Source organism: Candoia aspera, chromosome 8, assembly GCF_035149785.1.
Source record: "Candoia aspera isolate rCanAsp1 chromosome 8, rCanAsp1.hap2, whole genome shotgun sequence".
NCBI lineage: Eukaryota > Metazoa > Chordata > Lepidosauria > Squamata > Boidae > Candoia > Candoia aspera.
The window spans coordinates 34002390-34028571 of NC_086160.1; the positions used below are offsets into that span (position 1 = coordinate 34002390).

Here is a 26182-nt window from a genome sequence, read left to right on the forward strand (position 1 = left end):
CCTAGGGCCCAACAGGGTCAAACTGCTTCTAGATAACAAAGTAAGTCCGCTCCCTCGGCATCTCCACAGACTCTGCCTCATGCTCGGAGTCCAACTTAGAACGGATCCGACTGATTTTATCCTGCAGATGCTCAGAAAACTCCTCAGCACAGCCCTGAAGATAGGTCACCAGGCCCCCCTTCCCCAGAAGGTATCGAGTGACCTTAAACAGGGTCGCTGGGAGGCATTCTGCAGATGCAATAAGGGTGGAGAAATATTGACATTTCGCCGCTCTTACCGCTACAAGGTAGGCCTTAATAGTGGTTCTAGCTTGTGTTCAGTCAGACTCTGTCTTTGTCTTCCTCCAGTGGCACTCTAGATGTCTCTTAATCCTCTTCAGAACCCTCAACTCCTCTGTGAACCACGGGGAGTGTGGGGTTCGATGGGACAAGAAAGGTCGCATAGGCACGATCCTGTCCAAGGCCCGGCCACCTCCCTATTCCAGAAAGTAGCCAGGGCCTCCCTGGAACATGCAGCAGGACCTCGAGTATAACCCCCAGCTCCCTCTGAAACCCTGCTGGGTCCATCAGTCACCAGGGGTGGACCAATCAAATGGGTCCTATCTCCCTGCGGAGGGGGGTAGCATAGGAGAATCTGAAGGCCACCAGGGCGTGCTCTGACTATGACAAAGGGGGCAGCTATAACTCTCCCCTCAGATCACATTGCCACTGCTCCGACAAGAAAACCAAGTCCAGGGTGAGGCTACTGTCTCGAGTTGGGTCCCAAATAATCTGGGACAGGCCCATGGCCACCATGGTGGCCATGAACTCCTGAGCTGCCTCTGAGGCATGCCCCAGGGATGGCAGGTTGAAGTCTCCCAGAACCATAAGTCTGGGGAACTCTACCACCAACCCCGAAATGGCATCCAGCAGCTCAGGCAGGGAGGTTGCCATGCAGCAGGGAGTCTGGTACAGTAGCAACACTTCCAATTGTTCTCCGGAACCCAACTTGAAAAACAGGGTCTCACATCCAGCTACTTGTGGAACAGAGCCTCTGAAGGCCACTAGAGACTCTCGGATGACAGCAGCCACTCCTCCTCCCCTGCCTTGGCATCTCTGCTGGTGCCACACCCAAAACCCGGCAGGGCACATCTCTGACAAAGCCACTCCTCCTTCTGGGCCCAGCCAGGTCTTGGTAATACACCAAGGTCTGCCCACTCTTCAGTGATCAAATCACATATGAGAGAGGCTTTGTCATGAGTACTGATGGTGATCAGGAGGGGGCCCCTATCAGGGGGGAAAACATATGCATAGTACTGTGGAGTTAAGCAGCCATTCAAAGAGACACAGATCAGACCCGCCTTAACTTTTGGGGTTTATCTGTCTGGGTTTTTCCCATGCTTCTTCAGTTTGTTAGGATTCTGTTTAATGTAGCAGTAATAAACACTAGAGACCTATTCCTTGTCTCAGTGTGGTTCCTGGCTGTTAGGACAGGCTTTGTTATTAACTGACCTGGCATTGAGAAGCAACAGGCGAAAGCCAGGGCCCCCACAAGTGTGCTGTCCAGGGCCTGAGTTTGAGCACAGAGAGCCAGAATACGCCACCAGTAACAAACACTGGGGGCATCTTCCCCAAAGATGGCCTGCCCTCTGGCTCCTGCCATAATGTCCCCAGCCCATCACCTCAATCGCATGGCCCACCCCGCAACCCCAGAGGTGACAGAACCAATTCCCAATGCTGGGCCCCTAGAATCACTTAACGGACCTTCCATCCATTCATACAATCTCGCCAACAACAGTCAACCACAGGGTGATGGCAGGTCCTCCAACACACCAGCTCTCACTCAGTGCTGTTAGAGCCCAACCATCAGCCTCCCATCCAGCCTGCCCCCTCTTCAGTCCCTCTCACCCGCTAGCAGAGGGCACCTCATCCACTACTCGACCACCCCTTGACTCTCACTCAAGGGGTGGGTATTCCACACTCACATTGGAGGGCCCCTAATAGCCCCAACCCTGGCACGTGGGATACAAAACCTGATGCCCCACTCAATAAAGGGGCCAGGAGAACACTTGTTGCCCCACACCACTAGGACCTACCATGCAAAGACCCACTGTGCTCCCACAATCTCCCAAGGGCCACCAGGCTACACTGTTCAGGGTCTTCACCACTCCAACCAGGGGGCACTGGCCAAGGGGATCAAAATAGTCCAGATCTGTCACTCCCCTTCTGCCAAAGTCCTCCACACCAGGGGTCATTATTGCTCCTGGGTCCTGCCCCGTCCAGGTCCACCACATTGCCAAGGTCCACTTTCTATCGAAGCCCATGCCACCATGGCCATCAGTCTGTCTGCCGCCCCTGAAATATGCCACACTGCCAGGATCCGCTGCGTCGCTGAGGCCTATCCAATACTCCAGGTCTGTTGCACCATCAGAGGCCCGCCAGGGTCTGCCTTGCCACCAAGGGCCAGCCAAGCCAGTGGCCCGTTGAGATCCACCTGCACCATCGCAGCCGAGATTCCCCATGCTGAGCTCCACCACACCACCGAGGTCCACTCACTGTAGCATCGGGCTCGCTCCACCCCAAGCCCCAACCAGACGGCTCCAAGGTAGGCCCGGAAAACACCCTGGCCTCACACGTTGGACTCTGCCGCACCACCAAACTCCACGTCGCAGAGCCACTCAACCAGATGGCCCCAAAGGCCACCCCACCACAAAAGCGGATCCCAGGGGCTCACCGCGCCGCTCATCACCCCCACAGCCTTAACCAGGTGGCTCCAAGGAAGGCCCGGAAAATGCCCTGGCCTCACATGCTAGGTTCCACCTCTGGACTCCGCTGTACTGCTGAACTCCACATCGCAGGTGGAAAACTCCGCTGTACCAGTCCGTCCACCCTCAACACAGGTAAAAACCCTCAATAATCTTCCCCAAACCCATGAAGGTCGAAATTATGGGGGTCACAGAGAGTTTGAGGGTGTCAGAATCTCCCCTTGGGGCAGCAACCAGTGTCAGCTTGTGGTTGCCATCTTGGATCATCTATTATTACTTCCAAACTACGTAGAACAGGGACAAATGAAGGAGGTTAAATTTGTGCAAAACAGGATAGAATCTATGAAAATTAAGGAAATTATCAAAGAAATTAAAAGAACAAAAAACTACTGTTCCAGTTTATCTTTCCCAATAAGTCTGAAACAATTCTTCATTGGGGTGGAGGCTAAAACCTGCAAAGCAAAGAGTTAAGTTTTTTGTTTTCCTACTGAGGAAAGCCTTCTTTCCTTTTCTTATCCAAGGTTCCAATCCACTAAGCAGATTAACTGACTGTAGAAAGCCTCACTATTTTTAGTAGATGTATCTTAGCAAATAGTAGCCACAAAATGGCAAAGCGGACCATCATTAATCTAGTTATACTTACCACAATCATTTCAGATGGTTCTAGAACAATGCATTCACAGCCACGCCTGAAGCTTCCTGCAGAGCGTTTCCCGAAACTGAAGGAAAGAGAAAACATTTAGAAGAAAAAGGAAATCTGCAAAATCAAAGAGACTTCTAAACAGGTTAACACTATACAATTGTCAGCTGATACAGAATACAGGCGGTAGATTTTACCATTAATATCACACACTTAAATAATGAATTCAATTATTCTAAAACAATTATATTACCACAGATTATAACACCGTTGCACAGATCTTTTTATTATCTGGTTGACTTGAAGGTTAGCTACACAACAGATAGCAACCACACTTTCCATTAATCCTGTTCCTAAATATCACAGAAACAACTATATATTTAGAAGATGATCTGTGAGCAGTAATTCAAACTAATCAAGATCTTCTTAGGACTACATAATCAGAGTAGACTGACAAAGCACTTACTGGATGCAGAAGCTCTCTTTGGACTCCATTCTGTCCTTAAAGTTACCAATTGGCAAGGACTCTTTACTCTGACATCTAACTCCAAAGGCATTTGATATGGAACGTGTGACAGTTAAAATAATTATTTGTTGCTAATTATACACTGTATAAGGCCTATAATTTCCCAATATACCAGACAGCTTGTTGCTTAGAATATATCATTATAATGTTCTCATTTGGACAAAAGAATAAAAGCAGAGAGCATCAGGCAACAACTGATTAAAGCCTCAAGAAACAAGGATATGGTCATGTTTTTTTGGTAGTGGATTTCTGACAAGGAAAAGGGATGAGGCTGCGCTGTCATAAGCTGGCAGATGCTTGGGAAAAACCAAATTTGATATCACGCTAAGGTCGTCAGCTTATCCGTTTATTTTTAAAATTGTATTTGTTAAAATAATGAAATAAAAAGGAATCTATATTGATTATAATGATTATAAAGTAAAGAAAAAATAAAACATAATAGAAATATTAATGTAAGTATAAATACCTAAGTATGGGCTCCAGGTCTAGCAGCTCTTTTTATGCCCAAAGATCTTTGCTATCTGTGCTTAAGACCTGGACATAGCAATTAGCAACTAAAAAGATCCATTTGATCTATTCAAGTACTGGCTAATAAAGTAGCTTTATTATTTTAAACTCAGGAAATATTATAGAAGAAACTTGAGGATATTTTCCCAAACTTGTGTCTTCTACTTCTCATCCAGTAGCTTTATGTGTGCTTGTATATATAAAAAATCCCTCAAAGCAGTTATGCAATGATCAAGTAGAGGACCTGCAGTAGGCTCTGCAGGCTTCAGCGTGGGGTGGAAACAAGAGAAGTGCCATTCTTGCAATGCTTCAGAAGACCTCAGAAGCTTTCTGAAGCATCACAAGAACAGCATGTGTGATTTGGAGAATGGCATGAGCGGCCTTGGGAAGAAGGCCTGGCGCAGCCAGCAGCTGCCCTGCATAGGGCCAGGCCAGGCATACCTCGTCAGCACTGAGAGGAAGACAGCGAATGTCAGCCGGGCACAGCATGGCCTGCAGAGTTCAGGGGAGCAGGGGCAGCTGGGGCTTTGCGCTGGGGTGCTGGGGTGACTGGCCATGGTGTGGGGCTTGAGGTGGCATTTCTGGCATTTCTCAGTGGCAGTGGCAGCACTGGAGCTGAAGTAGAGGCCTGGGGGCAGTGGCCACCAGCTGAGACTGCTGACAGCCTCAGGCCTCTACTTCAGCTCCAGCACTGATGCTGCCCTTGAGGAGTGCTGCAGGGCAGGGCAGCCAAAAGGGCATAGATGGGGGGAGATAGGCCGGTGGGGGGAGTTGAAGCACCCTGTGGTTGTAAGTGTGGGCGGGCTACCAAGCACCTGGATTTTGATCACATGACTGCAGGGGTGCTGCAACGGTTGTAACTTCAAGGAGTCACTTTTTTCAGCGCCGTCACTTTTCTCAGTGCCACTGTAACTTTTAACGGTCACTGAACAAAAGGTTTTAAGTTGAGGACTACCTGTAATGGTCTTTGCCAAGTGACCTAAATTACACAGATGGCCATTGGATAGCAATTCTATCCTGAGAAGCAAATCAAGCCTTTTATATATATCAGAGTTGTTTTCTTCTAGCATCTGGATCACAGAAGTATTAGCTACAGAAAGTTACTTGTGGGGTAGAAATTATACACACTAAGTAAATAAATGTTAAAAAGGTATGATCTAAATGCATGATTTATTTTATTCATTCATTCATCCACTCTATTTGCATATAGCCAACTCAATACTCAGCCATTTACAGCAATCCAGTAAAAGCATACAACCAATTAAAATGCCCATACTAAGTATCATTAAATCAGAATTACAAAATAATAATAATAATAATAATAATAGGAAAAGATAAATAATACAACCAAAGTACAAGACAAAAAGAGAATCTAACACTTAAGTTGTTGAGAATGCTCACAGAAACCACCATAATCTTGAATTCTATAAAACATCTGACAGCCATTTATTGTCAGCAATTCAATTAATAAAAGTTTCAGTTCACTGGAGAAGATGCAGTCTAATTTGTTTTTAATCCTGTTTGTTGAATTCGATCAACTGAGGCATTAACATTCTTCTCAGTAGGGTTAGTACCTATTAGAGGATAATTTTCATTTTCTGGAGTCCTTGGTGCTCTCTAAGCCTTGTTGTTTTCTTGCAGACGTTTCATTGCCAGACTAGGCAACATCTTCAGTTCAAAGAGGGAATGGGCCTTGTTCTCAGTTTATATAATGTGGTTTGTCTAGCTTGTGTTGGTGGAGGTGTTGTTCTCTCCTTGGGAGTTCTTTGATTGAGCTGTTGTTTGCTGCTTGCTTGATTGATTGAGTTGATAGTTCCTTGATGAGGGTATATTGTGCTGTTTGATTGTTCATCTGGTGTTAATCCTAGTGCTAATCTTTGCGTATCTAGGTGTTGATTTCTGGTGAGGAGGTGTTCTGATCTTTTGGCTTTTCTACTGTCTTTTTTGAATGGTATATAAATGTTGTTTACCTCCACGTGTCTGTTAATGGCTGCTTTGTCTGAGTGCCAAGCTTCCAGGAATTCTCTAGCATTTTGGGATTTGGCTTGGTTTAGGATGCTCACAGTTTCCCAGTTGAAACTATGGTTGAGTCTGTCCATGCGTTGTGAGATTAAGGAGTTCTCATCGTGTCTTCTGACTGCTAGTTAGTGTTCGTGGATGTGCTCTGCTAGTCTTCTGCCTGTCTGTCCTGCGTAGTGGCTGCTACAGCCCTTACACTGTATGTTGTAGATAACTCCTGTTTTTTCTTCTTGGGCTACTGGGTCTTTTGGGTTACTTAAGATGTTTTGAATAGTTTTAGTTGGTTTATGTGCTACGGTGATGCCATGCAGTTGTAACAGTCTGTTGGTAGTTTCTGAGATGTTTCTGATGTATGGCAGAGTTATCCTTTTCATAGCTTCTGTTGGTTGTGTTGTAGTGGGTTGAGTGGTAAGGCACTTTTTGATAAAGTTGGGGGGGTATCCATTTTGCTGGAAGATGCTGTATAGGTGATCAGTTTCCTTTTTCTGGTGTTCTGTGTTGCTGCAGTGTGTAAGTGCTCAACTGAACAATGTTCTTATGCAGTTCCTCTTGTGGGAGGTTGGGTTGTTGCTTTGGTAATGGAGCACTTGGCTGGTGTGGGTAGCTTTCCTGTAGACTTGCATTTCTAACTTGCCATCGTTTCCTCTACTGATGAGGATGTCTAAGAAAGATAGTGTGTTGTTGTTTTCTTCTTCCCTTGTAAATTGTATTCCATTGAAGATGTTGTTGATTGTTTCATGGGTTTCCTCCAGTTGTTCTTTTTTTATTATGACAAAAGTGTCATCCATGTACCAGATCCATATTTTGGGTTGTATGTGTGGGAGTGCTATCCTTTTCAGACACTGCATTACAATCTCTGCAATGAGTCCTGAAATAGGTGATCCCATGGGTGTCCCTTTGATTTGTTGGTATATTTGTCCATCAAACTGAAAGTAGGTCGTAAGGCAGAGGTCGATGATTGTTCTGGGTATTTCTATTTTGGTGTATTTGGCTAGGTCGGGTGTGTTGCGTAGAATTGCTGTCATGGATTCTTTCACTAGTGCCGGGTCTATGGATGTGAAGAGAGCTGTAACATCAAATGACACAATAATTTCATCCTCTTCTATATTTAGGTCCTTGATTTTCTGGAGGCATTGTAGTGGGGAGTTGATAGAGTGTTCACTCTCCTCTGTGAGATGTCCAAGTTTCTTTGTGAGCTCTTTAGCTATGTTGTACATGGGAGTCCCTGGTAATGATACAATTGGCCAAAGTGTAAAATTGGCCGAAATGTAAAATTTTCATTTTTCCTAAAGGACAGCCTGGGAGAGGAAGTTTCTAGCCTATAAAGCTGATCCAGACTTTAGTGCATCGGGGTTCCACAAAGGCACTAGCTCTGAGATACTGACTTTCAGAAAGACTTGAATGGGTTTAAAAGAGGAGGATAACATGAACTATTCCATTGTACCAGATTATGTCTATTTGCCTGGATCTTGTGAGCCATTCTTTCAGAACAAAGCTCATGGGATATTTTGCTTCATTCTCAAAATTCAAAGTCAGCTGTTTGAGATAAAGTTGCCGAAACCAGTGTGAATAAACATTCCTTATCAAGGGAACTGAATATTTTCCTAAAAGAAATGATCATATGTTCAAGTCAACTTTATAGATGTAAATTATATCTCTGTGTTCTCCACATATTAAGTCTTGCAATGTACAGTGTAAAATGATGGGCTCAGATATTTTATTTTTCTATTTACATTGTGATTACTCCAGTCAGTCAGATTGGACATATGCTTTAACCATGTACCATGGAAATACAAGATGAATGCAGAAGAAAAAAAATGCCATCACCTAATTCTGTAGCAGGAAGTTAATACGTTCCATGTGGATCCGGTAACAGCTAGTGATTAAAGCATCCTGGGCAGAACAAGTAGAATTTCTCAATTTATCAAGATTGGAATCTTCCACTTCATAATAACCCTTCCTAATAAGTAATATCATTTTTAATTCAACTATATGAACACTTCATAAAGCCACTAAAAGCCAGATAAAAATGCTTATAGATTAAGTCAGGACCACTGTTAATAATTAGTCATCCCTGGTCTTAGCAAATGAAAGTTATTAAAGGCTGTGCATGTGTTTATGTTAATACAGGCTAAGAGTTCATCTCATAACTCAAATTCAGTCTGCAGGGACAATGTCACAATGTGGACTAAAGGGACTGCAAGTCAAAACTTACTTCTTCATTTTCTGAACAAGTTCATATTCAAAACCACAGTGCATTTAAGACAGTCCTTTTAAGAAAATGCTGACAACAGCAAATAACACCATCCCCCACTTCCCAGAAAAAGTATTTATTTAATTTAATTTATATAGCCTTTTATCCCACATACGTGACTCTGGGAGGCTCACACAATTAAATAACAAAAACCAATAAACAATTACAAACAAGCAACTACAATAAAAACCATTAAAAACAACTAAAAATCATAAAATATAATCCACAGGGGAGTGCAATCCATACATAATTAACAACATAACCAACTTGCAGGCTCCATGCCTCCACCAGATCCTCAAGCACAATGGCAAAACCATGTCTTCAGAGCCTTCCAAAAGGCTAGCAGGGTTGGAGCCATTATTCTCCTTCAGGGGAATGATGTTCCAAAGGGCAGGTGCTGCAGCAGAAAAGGCTCTCCTCCTAGGTCCCGTAAGATGACACTCCAGAACCCATAATATGCCTCTTCTGCCAGACCTGATGGGATGGGTGGAGGTAAACCAGGGAGAGGAGATCCCTCGAATAACCTGGCATCATACCATGCAGCACTTTATATGTCCCTCTTGGGGGAGATGGGTGGTAACAAAATTTGGATAATAAATAATTTTTTTTAAAAAAAGTCATTATCAGCACCCTGAATTGAACCTAGAAGCAAACTAGCAACCAATGTAGTTCACAGAGCAGAGGTGTAATATGCCCTATTTGAGGAGCACATATAACTGTCCACATTGCCATATTTTGCACCAGTTGTAGCTTCCAGGTGGTCTTCAAAGACAGCCCATGTAGAGCATGTTACAGAAATCCATTCTGGAGGAGACCAGGCCATGAGTGGCTGAAAGTAAAGCCTTCCGATCCAGGAAAGGGCACAACTGACAAAAAACTCAAAGTTGCACGAAGTCACTCCTAGCCACGACTGCCACCTGCTCATCGAGTATGAGTTGTGAGTCCAGCAGGATCCACAAGTTGCACACAAGGTCTGTTTGGGGGAGTACCATCACCATCCCATCCAGCACCAAGACGTTAAGTCTCCAGAACCTGAAGGCCCCCAAACCTAAAGCCATTCAGTCTTGCTAGGGTTTGGCTGAAGCCTGTTGTTCACTTTGGACTATGAGAATAACTTTGAGGAACAGGAAGAAGAACCACAACCAAGACAATGCTCAGATAAGAGAAATTTGAGTCCAAAGCAGGAATGTAATTTGAGAAAAAGTCTCAGGCTTGGCTCTCCCTAGTTCCCTTGAATGTAGAGGCAGGGAGGAGAAAGATACCTTTAGACAAGCACAATTCTGTTATTGTAAACTTATAATAAAAGTAGTATTAGCAGTCATAACTTTGGTTTCCTGGTCTGGACTACCTCAAAGGGCTAATACCCATCCAAATCCCCACAGCCTTCAGACACCAGAACAGGACATCAACAACATCACTTAGTTCACCAAGGGCAGAGATGTACTGTATAGCTGGGTATCATCAGCATACTTTCTTGGATAATGTCTGGCAACAGCAGGACAAATGTGGCGTATCTGTCCTTGCTCTTCTTGACCTCTCAGTGGCTTTCAATACCACTGGTTATGGTATCTTTCTAGACCAGTTTTGGGGGATGGGGGTGGGTACAGAGTGTTGTGCTGGTTCTCCTCCTTCTTCTGGGGCTGGTTTCAAGTGGTGTTGATAGGGGAGGAGAGGTCCAGCCCATGGCCCTTGTTATGTGGGGTGTTGCAGGGTTCGGTGCTCTCTCCTCTCCTGTTTAGCATGTACATGAAGCCACTGGGTGAGGTCATCCACTGGTTTGAGGTGAGCTATGTATCTCCTCCTTGGACCCTCCAAGTGATGTCATGGAGGTCCTGTCTCAGTGTCTGGAGTGTGGGGGCGTGGATGGGGAACAACAGGCTTCAGCTCAACCCTAGTAAGACCAAGTGACTATGAGCTTTAGGACCCGCTGGTTCTGGGGATGTTTCATCTCTTGTTCTGGATGGGGCTGTACCGCCCCAGACAGCTCCTTACTAAATTTGGGGGTCCTCCTGGATTGGCTCCTGATTAAAGAGCAGGTAGCAGCTGTAGGCAGGAGGCCCTTTGCACAGCTTAATGATAGAGTATTTTAAAGTTAATAGGTATACTCCAGAAGAAATGCAATCTACATTTTATATATTTTAGGAAATAGCAATTATATTACAGATTTAGGTTTGATGTGTTGGTATTTTATATTCCCATTAGTAAAGCATAATTTTTTACTATGAAAATAAATATGAGCTAGTACTATGTGTAAAGCCATAATTTAGGCAGAGTTTTGAAAAAGAACGAATTGCAAGGTCTACATCCTAACATTCTTTGCTATATATGAGAAGTTGCCTATATGTCTAAAATTGTGTATTGTATTTTCAGTGAGATAGACTTTTATAGGTAGGTAGGTAGGTAGGTAGGTAGGTAGATAGATAGATAGATTCCTATCCACATGCAACCACAGATATAAATATTCTATTCAAATATACAGTACTGGTAACTGATATGTCTTTAAATATTAGATGTCACTGATTTCTCTTTAAATGTTTAAACTAAAATGAATTCCAGTCATACCTGCTCCTTGGAAGAAACATTGATTCTTTGATAAATACTGAACCAGACAGAAGAATATACCAACAGGTCCCAATATCATCAGGGCTGTAAAAAAAGAGAGAGAGAGAAAAATAACTTTAGGAAGTATGATTTTAAAAGAAGAAAAATGTCACAAAGGAAGATCTATACAATAGTGCTATAATTCACATAAGTACTTTTGATAAGTTAGTTTCAACTTGTGAAATTTTCTAAAGATGGTATTTTCCTCAGCATGTCTTATCACATACTTTTCTATATGATAAAACAATTTACTTACCTACTTGTTTATTTCTGCTATTTCTCTTTATATTTCTATATTTCAACTCAGGCACTTATAGCAGTTTATCAAAAAAAAAAGCCAAGCATAAAATCCTTACAGCAATAAAATCAAGAAAACATAATCTCACTCTAACCTAGCATCCAATATTAGTAACCAACCACTATTTTAAAATCATTGTTAATTAAACTCTCTGTGGAAAAGCCCTATTTTGAATGCCTAAAATGTCATCCAGAAGGGTGGCATTTTACATCTTCAATGATAAACTGTTTCATAAGAAGCAGTGTCATTACAAGCTGCAAAGCTTCATACACTTGCTCTGCCTCATGAATAAAGTACTCAGCATCCCTATTCAGGACAAACGTATCAGATGAATTGGTTCTTCCAGAAGTAGGTAGTCCTCAGTTACTTGGGTGCCAAGCCATAAAGGGCTTTATGGGTAAAAACTAACACTTTGACTCACAAAACCAGTAAATAAGGCAATAATCAGACCACAGCATTCTATGGTAATTGCAGCTACTGGGTAGTCTTCCAAGGCATAGAGAATGAATTGACAGAGGTAATTTGAGAGGTGATAATAGTTTAGATAACCATTGACAAGGTCTTGAATTTTATTTTAAAAATGCATTTTTTTCCCACTGACTTGTTGTAACTATGCAGAAGCAGAATGGAAGCTAAACGTAAATCTTAATTATACTGGAGCAAAAGTCTAGTAAAAAATTAGTAATAATACTAAGTCCACAATTCTGTGCACATCTACATGAGTCCTACTAAACTCACTTTAAATTACTTTTAGAGTAACGATAGGACTGTGCTATAATGATGCACAGCACAAGCCCATTCTGATATCATTTTCCTTTAACAATCATGTGTCTTTCTCCAATTTTTTGTGTTATCTTCTTTAGATATTTTTATTTTATTCAAATAATTCCATGATTCTGCCTGAAGAAGCAAAACAGAAAGCATCTTAACTATAAAGAGCAGGACTATTATGCACTTAGTTAGTTATGCACTTAGTGGTGCATAATTTCTTCTTGTAATATCAAACCAGATTCCTGAAATATAGGACAATGCTCAAAAACTACTAAGAAAACAATTTTGAACATGACAATTGTCTAGAAAATAGTCCAATTTCAAATGAGATTCAGAATTATATTGCAACAGTATTTTTGTCATTTTTATTATCAATGACCTTGCTGATAAATTGTCTAATATTTCCATACTTACTCAAAAACTTGCAATTAAATGCATGGCCTCTGCTGGCAATTCCATTGTGTTTTGAATTTGCCAGATAACAAAATTCATACTAAGCAATAGGTTCCCTAACAGGAAAAATTAGCACCAATGAAGGGGTCAGACAAGGACGTAAATTGGCTCCCATATTGTTCAATCTGTATATAAATGATACCCCAAAGTTCCTTCAACCAACTGACATGTATATGCCTAAAGTTAAAAATAAACATGTAAACATCCTGCTTTATGCAGATGATATGGTATTGATGTTGTACACCCAGGTAGGGATGAAAAGATTGCTGTGCAGGTTCAGTTCATACTGTGTACTCATCTGAACATTAATAAGTTCAAGACCAAGGTATTTTATTTTGGGAAGAGACAGACTAGGTATAATGGAGCCTAGACAGGGAACATCAGGTTAAGTCCTATCTATATTTAGGGATTGTTTTTATAGAAACAGGTTCCTGGATCCCACATTTCAAAAGGAGTTCTTTAAGGGCTACAGACAGTGCCAATGCCATAAGGCAGCTCACCAACCATAGCTACCTTGGTTCCAAAATTCTAGCCATAAAGGTATATAACAACAAAATACTAATCGAAGAGAATGGCAAAATAGTTTCAATGATTCCATATGGTGCAGAACTGTGGTGATATATAAATGCTCTCCTATTGGAACAGATACAGTCCACTTTTCTGAAATGCATCTTCAGAGTGGACAAATCCACCAGTAAGAGCAGAGTTGGTATATCCCCTATACAGTCATCTAGTAATTGAAGTATTCAACTATTGGCTGAAGTTCTTATTTATGGACCCAGACAGATTGTCCAAGCTGTGTTTTGAAGAGCAGACACATAACATGTCTCCTCATATTTGGGCTGCCCACCTTTCAAATGCCATGTCACAATATGGATTCTCCATCTAATTTCCAATCCAATCAGATCTGAAGACCAGGAAAAGTTTTAAACAAAGGGTCCTGGAGGTTGCTGCCCAAGATGATATCACATCCCTTAAATGTGCTAAGTCCTTCAAGTGGCTGGCTCAACACAAATCAGTCTCCCAGATAGAAAAGTATTTGACAACTTACATGCCCCAACATCTTAGAAGAGCTTTCTCTAGAGCAGGTTTTGAACAACTAGATTCCATGGTAAGATATGGGAGGTTACATGGAGTTCCATTTGAAGGAAGACTGTGTATCTGTGGTGCACCAGTGATGAAGACATTGCACATATGCTATTTGATTCCAAGGTATATTCTGCAGAAAGGACCGTCAACTTAGATCCTTATTTAAAACCTAAAAAAGCATTGGGATACCCAGGAGAAACTGTCTTACTTCTTGCAGGGAACTAACCTGCACATCATTACAATTTTTATATCAAAGGACATTTCTAAGAGGATAGACTACCTAGAACAGATGGGGTTGACTGCAGGAATGATGATTTATTATGAATATGTCCTGTTTTCTCTGTATTGGTTTTATAGTTTTTTGATATGGTCAGACTACTAATCAATGAAATGTATTGTTGTAGCACTAAGGAATAGTTTGGTTAATCATGGTTTGCTGAAGAAATCACAATTTGCTAATTTCTGACAATACATAGGCCAAACAAACCACAAAGGTTCAGTATATGAACTTCAGTCATATTTTTCTGTTTCTCTGCTAAAACTCCAGTTCTTCACCATCCCAGGCTCCTTATCACCTTTCATTCTGCTCGCAGCACTAGACCTCCACTACTCCAATATCCTGTTCCTTGACAGAACCCATTAAAAAGAAAGAAGAAAACAACTTTATATCTCCACCCCAGGCTGCCTAAGTGATGCCACAGACGTCCTGTCCCAATGTCTGGAGGCTGTGGGGGCTTAGATAGGGCACAAGAGACTTTAGCTCAACCCAAGGAAGACTGAATGGCTTTGGGTGTTAGGACATTCTGGTGCCAGGAACCTTCCATTGTTGATCTTGGATGAGGTGGCACTGCCTTAGATAGACCCAGTATGCAATCTGGGGGTCCTCCTGGACTCACAGCTCAAAGAGCAGGTGGTAGCAGTCGCTAGGAGGGCCTTTGCACAGCTTCAGGTTGTGCACCAGCTGCATTCATTCCTGAACTGGGAGGCCCTGCTCAATGTCACTCATGCCCCCATGACTTCCCAACTGGACCACTGCAATGAGCTGTACATGGGACTGCATTTGGAAGCTTCAACTGGTGAAGAATGCAGCAGCACAGATAGTGAATGGCGTCAGTTATTCAACACATGTCACACCTCTACTCTGTGAGCTGCATTAGTTGCCAGTGTTTTTCTGGGTCCAATTCAAGGTGCTGGTTGTCACCTTTAAAGCCCTTCATATGCTGGGACCATCTCTCCCCAATTGTTTCTATCCATCTGATCCAGTCAGGCAGGATGGGCATGCTTTGGGTCCCACAGGCTAAAGAATGCCAGTTGGCAGGGCATAGAAGACGTGCTTTTTCTGCTGTAGCGCCCACCTTATGGAACATTCTCCCTCTGGAGATCAGGATGGCCCCAACCCTACTGGCTTTTGTAAGTACTTAAAGACTTGGCTCTGTCCCCGGGCCTGGGACTCCGACTGTGTGCAGGGATCCGTTTCATGGTTAATTTAGTCATTATGAAGGGTGATTTATTCTTGGCTGCTATGTATTTTAATTCTTTCTATTATTTTAATTGTTTTTATTTTTTAAGTTTGGTTCACTGCCTAGAGTCACTTGGTGAGATGGGTTGCCATATATGTGAATTAATCAATTAATTAATTAAATATAGAACTCTTTTCGCACCATAGGTATCTGCACCCCTTAACCTGCTTGTACTTTGAGAGTCAAATGTACTCTTTTCCAATGATTCTTTGGCCTGAGCTGACAGGGAGGTTCCACAATATTTTTTTATGATTATAATACTTTTTATTATGATGATTTTAATTATCTATTGTCTTATTGTATTAATTTAATTATATTGTTATTTAAATTTTGTTTTTATGTTTCCTGCCCAGAGTCCTTTGGGACTGAGCTGGGCTAGAAATTTGGCAAATCAATCACCTTAGCTTTTTCATTCGCTTCTAATATTCCAAGAAAAGATGCAATTAGAAACATGATCATACTTTATATTTTAGCAATGCACAATGGAACCTAAGTTTAAGCTGGCAGTTAAATTAGATTTAATTTTTCATTTTTTTTCATTTGTGGGTTTTAAAATTATATACAGTATTATGCTTTATGTTATATTTTTAATTGAGATCCATATTCATTATATAAATGTCTGCTCTTTTTGCATTTGTTAGATATTAAGCCAGTTATAGTATCTAAGGCCTATATGAACTGCGAGCTAACCTTGATAAATATTATAATTAGCTAAATATCTTTCAGCTATTATATTAATATTCAATGAAAAAAATGAGGAATTTGTAAACACTTTGAGAAATTAAAATTAGATATATTTTTGTTGCCAGAAATCTGGGGGGTGGGAACAGGATGAGATGGGAAGGAATATAATCTTTTCTTATATGGGGATGACATTATGGGTATTGCAGATAACTACTTAGTATCAGTACTAAAGCTTGTTGAATCTGTGTAACAATATATTTTCTATTCAGGGTATATCATTAATTGGAAAAACATCTAACTTCCTTCCTTTAGGACCAAAAGTATTGATAGATTACAGTGGTGCTTGAAAGTCTGTAAATCCTTTTAAATTTTCAATATTTCTGCATAAATATGACCTAAAATGTGATTTAGAACACACAAATCCTAAAACTAGATAAAGAGAACCCAATTAAACAAATGAGTCAAAAACATTATACTTGTTCATTTATTTGTTAAGAAGAGTGATCCAAAGCTACATATTTCTGTGTGGCGAAAGTATGTGAACCTTTGCTTTCAGTAACTAGGGTGCCCCCCTTGGGCAGCAATAACTACAACTAAACATTTCCAATAACTGTTGATCAGTCCTGCACATCAGCTTGGAGGAATTTTAGCCCACTCCTCCTTACAGAACAGCTTCAACTCAGGGATGCTGGGCTTGCTCACATGAACTGCCTGCTTCAGATCCTTCCACATTTCTATAGGATGAAGGTCAAGACTTTGACTTGGCCATTCCAAAACAGTAACTGTCTTCTGCTATAACCATTCTTTGGTTGTACAACTTGTGTGGTTTGGGTTGTTGTCTTGATGCATCACCCACTTTCTCTTGAGCTTCAGTTCACAGAGAGATACCCTGATATTTTCCTGTAGAATTTGCTGGTACAATTCAGAATTCATATTTCCATCAATGATGGCAAGTTGTCCTGGTACAGAGGCAGCAAAGTGGGCCCAAACCTTGGTACTGCCACCACGTTTCACAGATGGGATAAGTTGCTTATGCTAGAATGCAATGTTTGCCTTTCGCCAAACATGCTTTTCATTCAAGCCAAACAGTTCTATTTAGGTCTCATCCATCCACAGAACATTTTTCCAATAGCATTCTGCCTTATCCACATGGTCTTTCACAAACTGTTGACAGGCAGCAACAGTTCTTTTTTGAAAGTAGTAGCTTCCTCCTTGCAACCCTGTAATACACACCACTGTTGTTCAGTGTTCTCCTGATGGTGGTCTCATAAACATTGACATTTGCAAATGCAAGAGAGGCCTTTAGTTCCTTAGGCAATACCCAGGGGTTCTTTGATACCTCCCCAAGTATTAATGCCATGCTTTTTGTGTGATCTTGGTTGGTCACCCACTCCTGGGGAGGGTAACACTGGTGTTGAATTGCATTTATTTGTACACAATCTGCCTGACAGTGGACTGGTGGAGTCCAAACTTTTTGGAAATAGTTTTGTAACCTTTTCTAGACTGGTGAGCATCAATAGCTGTTTTTCAGAGGTTCTCAGAAATCTCCTTTGTTCAAGCCATGACACACTTCCACATACCTGTGTTGTGAAGACCAGACTTTGATAGTGAATACCCAGAATACCCCCACACTCACAGCTGACTATCATCCCATTGACTGAAACACCTGACTCTAATTTCCCCTCCAAATGAACCCAGAGGTTCAGATACTTTTGCCACACACAAATATGTACCTTTGGATAATTTTCTTTAATGAATATATGAACATGTATAATGTTTTTGACTCACTTGTTTAATTGGGCTCTCCTTATCTAATTAGGACTTGTGTGGAGGACAGATCATGTTTTAAGTCATATTTATGAAAAATATTGAAAATTCAAACAGGTTCACAAACTTTTAAGCAACACTGTACTTTCTGACAAATAAGCCTTAGGACTTACTAAGCAGAAATGAAGAGAACAAACCATTTTGAAATGTTCATGCTCAAAATGCATAGGATTGCAAATACCATGTTTATGCTGGTCTGCCAGATGATCTGTAGAAAGATCCATAAAATAATTCAACTAGCAAGTAAGACTGGAGAATGGAATTAAACCAGAATTAGTATTCTGAAAGAGCTTACATAAGTAAAAATCCCTTTTTATTTCTAAGTCTGTAACTAATGTCATGAAACTGCTGTGAAAACATAGCCATGTGCAAAACAACACAGTTATGCATAAAAACAATCCAGCTCCATAATTCCCCTCTTCCCCCCCAAAAAAGTTAGAATGAAGATCAAACATATTGTAAGGAGTATACCTTTAAAATGCCTGATAGCATATAATAGCAAAATGTTTCTAAAACAAAGTGCAATAAATAATGCTGTAACTTTAACTGCTTTAAACTATTTGTCCTAATTAATAACATGGTTAAGAAATATATTTTTCTTTCCAAAACCTACAGTATATAGTACTGTTTATAAACAAAGTGGTACCTGGTTTGGTGATTATAGAATATAAATAGCCAGAAAGCTTTTAATTCATGTTAGATGTGACAATCTAACTTATTTTATTGTTTAAGGCAGCACTGGATAAAATTTCCCTATTCTCAATACAATTTGAGACAGCACCATGCTATTAGAAAAAGTAACAAAATATGAATCTGCAAGATTCCCAATAAGCAATTACAGTATAAAATGAAAAACATCCAGACTCACTAGTACAAAACTTCATTTGCTTCATGCCTCTCGTATCTCACGGTTTCACACATCATTCTGTAAAAACAATTAAAAAAGGAAATACATTTATAAATAGATATAAAATGAACTACTTAGCATTAATTTTCATGATTGTTTTAGCCATTAAGCTTCTCATTCACACTACCTGTACTATTAAGGTCATATGGACCAGTTTCAGAAATGGATAACCTATAGCTTGAATAGTGTTATGTGATCCTTGGCCTAATTTCAAAGACCCTGTCAGATATCTGAATTATTTTCCTTTGTAATCAGCAATAATAGGTGGGGGGGGGGGAGAAAACAGAAGAAAACAATGAGACAAGTGTGTGTCAGAAAAAAAGTTTTATCCACTTTTGGTCCTTGCTTACTCCTACATTCCTTCAATCCCATACAATATTAGCATATAACATCCCCTAAACAGATAAACTGCTGTCAGTAATGTTAGATTGTGCCACAACAGTTCTGTTGTAATTGGTTTTCACACATCTATCAAAACAGATGAACAGAATGTAGATACTGTATTTACTATATTCTGTGATATTTCATTTTACATAATCGCCAGCATGATAGAAGATGCTATTTTACTGTAAATTACGTAACTTATTGAATATTATGAAATGGTCATCTGAGAGGAAACATAACAAACTCTGTGCTTTATGAAAAATTTAAAATAATTCACAAAATACTGAGAACAATATTATGTTATTTGGAAAGACTTTGACAACACTGCGGAAATGTGTAATGAAGAATATAAGAGAACCAGGGCAATGTATTACTGAATCTTTTATTAGCATCATCAAAAAAGACACTCCAGGTAAGAGTGCTTACACGCAGATGTCTATACCACCACACTTGATTGTGTGTGATTAGAGCATTGCTTGCTGCTGACCTAGCTGAAGCACTTTCAAGGGACATATATAGAAGCCAGCTTCCCAGATTCATCCTACGTACACAATGGAACAAATTCCTAGTGCCTTGCTAATGAAGAATTGTATGTGTAGGCATTTTTTTTCATAAAAGCATTGTTATCACTAAATAACTAAGAAAAAAATTGCCATATTACTGCATATTTCAATTGTTTTTGAGCTAATTATAACAGTAAAATGTACCAGAAATTGAAAATAGCAGTGATTACTTTTTAAAGGTAGAAGTAAACTGTATCTGTTCTTTAACGTTGATATATGAAATATTTATATGTATTTAGCAGAGTATATATACAGAAACTGATAAAATGTGAATGAAATTAAAAAGCCTTCAAAAATTACTTAGGAAATTTTATTCCCACAGGCTCTAGTTGTTAGAAAAAACTCCAACTTTAAACATTTTACTTATAAATCTACATTTAGGTGAAATATAACTTCTCAGGTGTATTTACTCCAATTAAAAGTAAAACTGGTAGCATTCTTTGTTTTTTTTGTAGTAAATTTTATTAAGTTTGAAGAAAAGAATAAAAACTACAAAAAAACAAACAACTACAAAGAAAGAAAAAACTAAAAAAATGAGAAAACACAAAAGAATTTTTTTCCCCAAATTTACAGAAAGATGTGGCTTCCAACTTTTAACAGCAAGAATATACAAAAATTTCCATAATCAATCTCTTACTCTATATTAAACCAAAATACATTATTTCTATAAGTCATTCCATTTTAACACATATTAAAAATCATTAAGTACAGTTACTCCTCCCCCTTATATTAAAATACAGGAAAAAAAAGTTCATATAAATCTCCTAAACCTTTCTCCCCTCAAAAAGATAAAACATATTTAATTATTCCCTATCACTATTCTATGCATTTCTATCTACTATAATAAGAATCAAATTAAAAAGCACTTAAGTTGTCTGCTATTATACTTAATAATATAACAATTTTAATAATCCCAATCTTAATAAACCCAAAAAACAGAAACAATTCAAAACAGTAATTCCATATCTTTGAAAGGGAATAAAGCAAACCAGATGAACATTCTTCAACCCTTATTCCACTTCAAAATAAACCAAAGGAGTTACAGATCCCCACAATATGCACAGAGCTCTCCTCTTGAAAAAAATCAAGACAGCCCAACTGCCCCCCTCAAAGATTCCAGGTTCTTTTCATGGCATTCCACCAGGAGATCGATTTTACTTATGGCTTGCAGATCACTCTCTCCCTTAGATTTCTCCAACTCCATTATCCAATCTTCATCCAGCATCTCAATAAAAATCCCAATCTCAGTCTTGAAAAAAATGTTCCTATCACTCTTAAATTCTTCAATTTCATCCACCACATCCCCAACCTGATGGCACATTTTTGATCTCATATTTTCCACGATATCCTGGATATCTTGCATAAAAGCCTGACAGAAGTCAGAAGAAATCTGTTTAAAATCCTGGTGAAGGTCAGAAAGAATCTGTTTGAAATCCTCCATGTTTCACGCAGTAGATTATGACGCCCCCAGGAGCTTAACCAGCGAAAGTCAAAGATACGAAGGAATTCCAGAATGTGTTTACATAAAGTGAGAGTGAGATAACAGACACCCAAGGGAAAGTAAACAGAAAAACGAAGGTTCAAATCAGCTGATTCAACGTGTAGAAAAATGCTGATATCTTCAAATTTACCACAATAATAATAATAGGAAGACAATTTAGTCTCAATCTTTGGAATTTCCTTTGGAAGGAGAACAAATTCCAAAAGTTAAAAGAATTTAAAAAAAAAAACTAATCCCCAAAATAACCTTAAGCATCAAGAGAACCAGCTTCTCCTCATTGTAGAAAGCCTTTCTTAGGGTACATATGCTTAAAAAAATACAAACTGGTGATTTAGAAATGGGGTGGCCAGACTTAGTGTCCCTTTAAGGTTACAGGTGGCTTGGAAAGTGATGAAATCCCCACCTCTCAGCTGACTCTTACCAGTCAAATGCAAAATGCTGTTTACAATCTTCTGGCTGCAAGCAGCTGTCCAGAGGACAGATGGGATGATTCCAGGTATTCTCCTTGATCCGGAGAACACTTCTGGGCTTCAGGAAAACCTGCCTGAGCCCAAAAAAAGTTACCACACTGTCCGCTCCGCCCGCTGAACCAGAGGACTCAGCGGGCAGAGCGGACAGTGTGGTAACTTCTGGTAACCTACCGGAAGCCAAACTGGTAGCATTCCTAAATGAAAATGGCCAAGATGAAGAATGAAGGAGCCATCACTTCCACTTGGCTGCAGATTCTTGATTTTTGCTCAGCTTTCCTACAGCAATTATCATGGTTAAATGCAGTTATTCCTAGCTTCCAGAAGTCACACTTGGTTATTTCATAACTATAATTAACAAATTATAGTTGTTCATGAGTTCTACAATACAAGAGAAATCTGATGGATACACTTTCCTCCCCCACATAAACAGACCATAGCTTACTCATAATAGGGCAACAGAGAACCATATTCCATCAAGCAAATGAGACAGATTTGAGCTAGATCTCGATGGGGTTACACCCACTTTGAATGAACAGATTCACAATTTATTCTCCCTAATCCACTTCTGTCACTTGAAACTTAGGTATCATCAGGGGGTTCATTTTGATTATGTAACACTAGTTTGCCAGCTGCAAAATCTCCTGAATAGAAATAGTCTGGCCATGGTTATTTGTGTTCTCGTTATCCTTTAACCAGGTTAGTCGAGACTGAAGCTGAAGCTGATGCAAATCATAGCTGCACATATTTAATAAAACCTTGCTCTTGAAGCCTGTTCCAAGTAAGGTCAGGTTAAAGTGCCAGGTTTATTTATACTGCTTGGAGCCCTGTTACCTTAAGGATTGCCTTTTCTTCAACTTGCCTGAAAAATCATCCATCAACCCCTTTCTCTAAGTCTCTAAGAGATCAGCAACCTTCTTCCACATAAGGAACAGAGGCCATGTTTGTGAGTGGTTGGCAGGCCATATTCATCTTTTTAACTAGTAAATGAAGGTAATAATAATAAAACATAATAAAGCATGAATAATGCATATTTTGTTTAAGCAATATTATATCTTAAAGACACAGCAATTAGTGTGAGATTCGATGCTATTTGCCACTTGAAAGCAGTGTGTGGGTAAGCCAGGTGCAAATCTTGGCCGCTACTGCTCCTTCCATCCCACCCCACCAACACCTCCTCTTCCCTTGTCGAGGAACACCTCATACCCCAGGCTCACCTGCATGACTCACTCACTAGAGAGGAATGAAATAGACATGTAAAAACTATGAGGATGGGAACGTGTGTGTGTGTGTGTGTGTCACAGCCTCTTACTTGGCCTCACTACTTCAGCTGAGATGCACACGGAAAGCGACTGCCATTTTCTCCTCCTTTTCCACCTCATAGCTTGCTTTTGCCAGCACTGAACAGGGGACTTGTTGTTCTGCCTGGGCTGAGGTGGCTGTGAACCTGTCACCACAGTGGCCACCTGAGGAGGAGGGGAGCGCTCACAAGAGCAGCCAAACAGAAGGCCACACTCTCCCCCTCTCACGGGTTGGCCAGTTGGATATTTCTTTTGGGGACTATGGGCCAGATGATTTCAGGTGGCAGGCCACATCTGGACAATAGATGGTAGATTGCTGATGCCTGCTCTAAGAATTAAAGCACGTGGCAACTAAAGAGTAGGATTTTTCAGTTGTAAAACTCTGGAGATCAAATGTTTTCCCTAAGGATGCTGCTTTCACTTTATGACAGCTCATAAAATTTTTAAAGTCATCCAGGAACTTTGCTGAGCATTCTTTTGGATTTTAACTTACTTTTACTGGAGCAACTTACACACGTGCGATACACATATACATAGGTGCACATACACAAAAAATCCATGTACCTATATACTTATACTTTAATCTGAAATTTTGAGATTTCATATGCTTGTAAACACTTTAATATAAAATCTGAAATTTTGTGGTAAATCTTTTAGAATTCCTCAATAAGGAAAAACAAGATAAATACTCTTACATTAACTGTAAACCTTATTAATTAAGATTCTTAAAAAGCATTTTTATTTATTTATTTATTTAATATATCCAATTTCATCCCTGCCCATTTCACTCAAAGAGCAACTCTGGGCAGTTTACAATAAAACTAAAAAAATAAATACAGATTAAAATACAATAATAACAGTACTTCTTAAATATAAATGTAAAATATAAAATCCAAGATGGAGATATTAAAAATTCTTAATTTAAATTTATGAATTCATGGGGGCCTCTGTAGGGTGCTAACCACCCCCAGGGTTTCTATACATTCTGTAGCCACATTTTTCTCCATTCGCTTTTGTTGTTTATTCATTCAGTCGCTTCCGACTCTTCATGACTTCATGGACCAGCCCACGCCAGAGCATCCTGTCCGTCGTCAACACCTGTCTAATAATTCATGATAGTCATGTAGAATAATTTCAATACAAGTCAGTTTACTTTGAAACAGCTGCTTATGAGATTACTATGTGTAGCACTGCGTAAACTATTATTTATCTCAGACTTGTATTATTTTGCTTTAACATTAATCTTACCAATAGTAAAAAGAATTATATAGCTGAATTAGCAAGGCAGTAGCCAATTAAAGAAATACCTTGTAATAAAACTGTTTAGGCTTTAAAACAGAACACCATAATTTATCAATTCATCTTACCTAAGCTGGTGTTCTCTTAAATTAGACAAGGCTTCCATTCCATGTAAATAAGAATATACTATCTCCAGATCCTGAAAAAAGAAGAGAATAAACATTTAAAATAGTAACTGTTGAAGTATGAGAAATATAAACATAAATTTATAAATTTATATAAATTTATATTATATATAACATTATATAAATGTATAATTTATAAATGTATAAACTTCTCTAAATAAGGTAAAATAGTTCTTACATGTATAATAAAAGAAAATCAAATCAAATGATCTGATTGTTAAGAGTGTATTATTAGACCTCTGTGAAAATTTCTTAGTTCCATAACACCAATTTTTTTCTGAGAAAATTGATCGCCTTGACATAATTTAAATTTTAATTCAAGAACATTTTAATTGAAGGATTTCAGTTACTTCAAATCCCACTCTTTCCACATGCTATCATAAGCCTTCAATTTATGTTTGCAAGTGACTCTAAGTTATAGCTGAAAAATATGCCCATCCCAGAGATATTCCAAAAGCTCATATATAGGTCTATGTCCAAAGTACAGAGCAACAAAGTTGGGAGGGAGATTCACCAAGTTAAAAGGGTTTAATACAAATGAAAAATAGCATTATTTTTAAAAGCATGTTTTTCTTCTAAAAATATATTTCTTTAAAAAATACAGAATTGTTCAGAATTTATGAATATAAATTAATGTATCTTGCTGAATGATCAGACTATGAACAAAAACAAGAAAAATAATTAAGTTGGGAAATTATCTAGATAAATATAACTAAGTTAAACTTGCACTAACAATTCAAAACACAGATTTCTTCTATCAGTTTTCAAATGTTTTCCACTTACAAGACTGGCAAAGAATGTCTCAGAGCCTTTGGTTCCAGGGTGAATTAATAAAATAAAATAAAATAAAATAAAAAATTCATCTGAAAACGGATATATGAATATCTCTAATAAGCATACAAAAACCAGACCAAACTGAGTATTATAAAGGGATTTTTTTGTACCTTTTCCCAAAAAACCTCTGGATAGAGTGAAAGATAATATTAAAAATTGCACAAAAACATTTAACGCTAATACTGAAAAGCAATACAGGTAGTCCTTGATTAACAACCACTTGTTCAGCAACTGTTTGAAGCTATGATGGCGCTGAAAAGTGATACTTACAATTGGACCTCAAAGTTCTGGCCATACCAGCACCCCCACAGTCACATGATCACGATCTGGACATTTGGCAACCAGCTCGCATGGTTGTCAGCTCGTATGACGATTTCAGAGTCCCGCGGTCACATAATCACTATTTGCGACCTTCCCTACCAGCTTCCCACAAGCAAAATCAATGGGGAAGCTGGCAGGGAAGGTCATAAGTCACTCTGGTAAGTCTCCCCAATCAACAGCAGCCACCCCCAGCTCTGCCGCACTTGCGCTGCACCAACCACCCTTGCACCCTCCCACACCCAGTAGCAGCCAACCCCAACCCCACCACATTTGTGCTGCACCAGCCACCCATGCACCCTCCCCTGCCCAGCAGCCAGCCACCCCTGCCATGTTCACACCAACCACCCACACAACCTTCCCCACTTGGCAGTAGCCACTTACCTGCCTGCCAGACTTCTTGCAAGCCACCTGGGATTTGCAACTTCCTACCAGCTTCCCCACTGATTTTGGTTGTTGGAAGCTTACAGAAAGTTGCAAGGAAAGTCCTCATTTAACAACCCGCGATTCTCACTTCATGACAGTAACAGGGACTGCCAGGGCTGCTGTCG

General features: G+C 39.7%; 1 protein-coding gene across 3 annotated transcripts in view; it reads right to left on the reverse strand.

The window, feature by feature from the left end:
* RAPGEF2 (Rap guanine nucleotide exchange factor 2) overlaps positions 1-26182 on the reverse strand; it is a 189102-nt gene that overhangs the window by 106854 nt on the left and 56066 nt on the right. For all 3 annotated transcript variants that reach the window (XM_063310575.1, XM_063310576.1, XM_063310574.1), the window contains exons 2-5: positions 24423-24493; positions 18801-18857; positions 11252-11335; positions 3387-3462 (exon numbers count right to left, since the gene is read on the reverse strand). In XM_063310575.1, coding sequence (XP_063166645.1) covers positions 3387-3462; positions 11252-11335; positions 18801-18857; positions 24423-24493 — 288 coding nt within the window. The remainder of the gene's footprint in view (positions 1-3386; positions 3463-11251; positions 11336-18800; positions 18858-24422; positions 24494-26182) is intronic.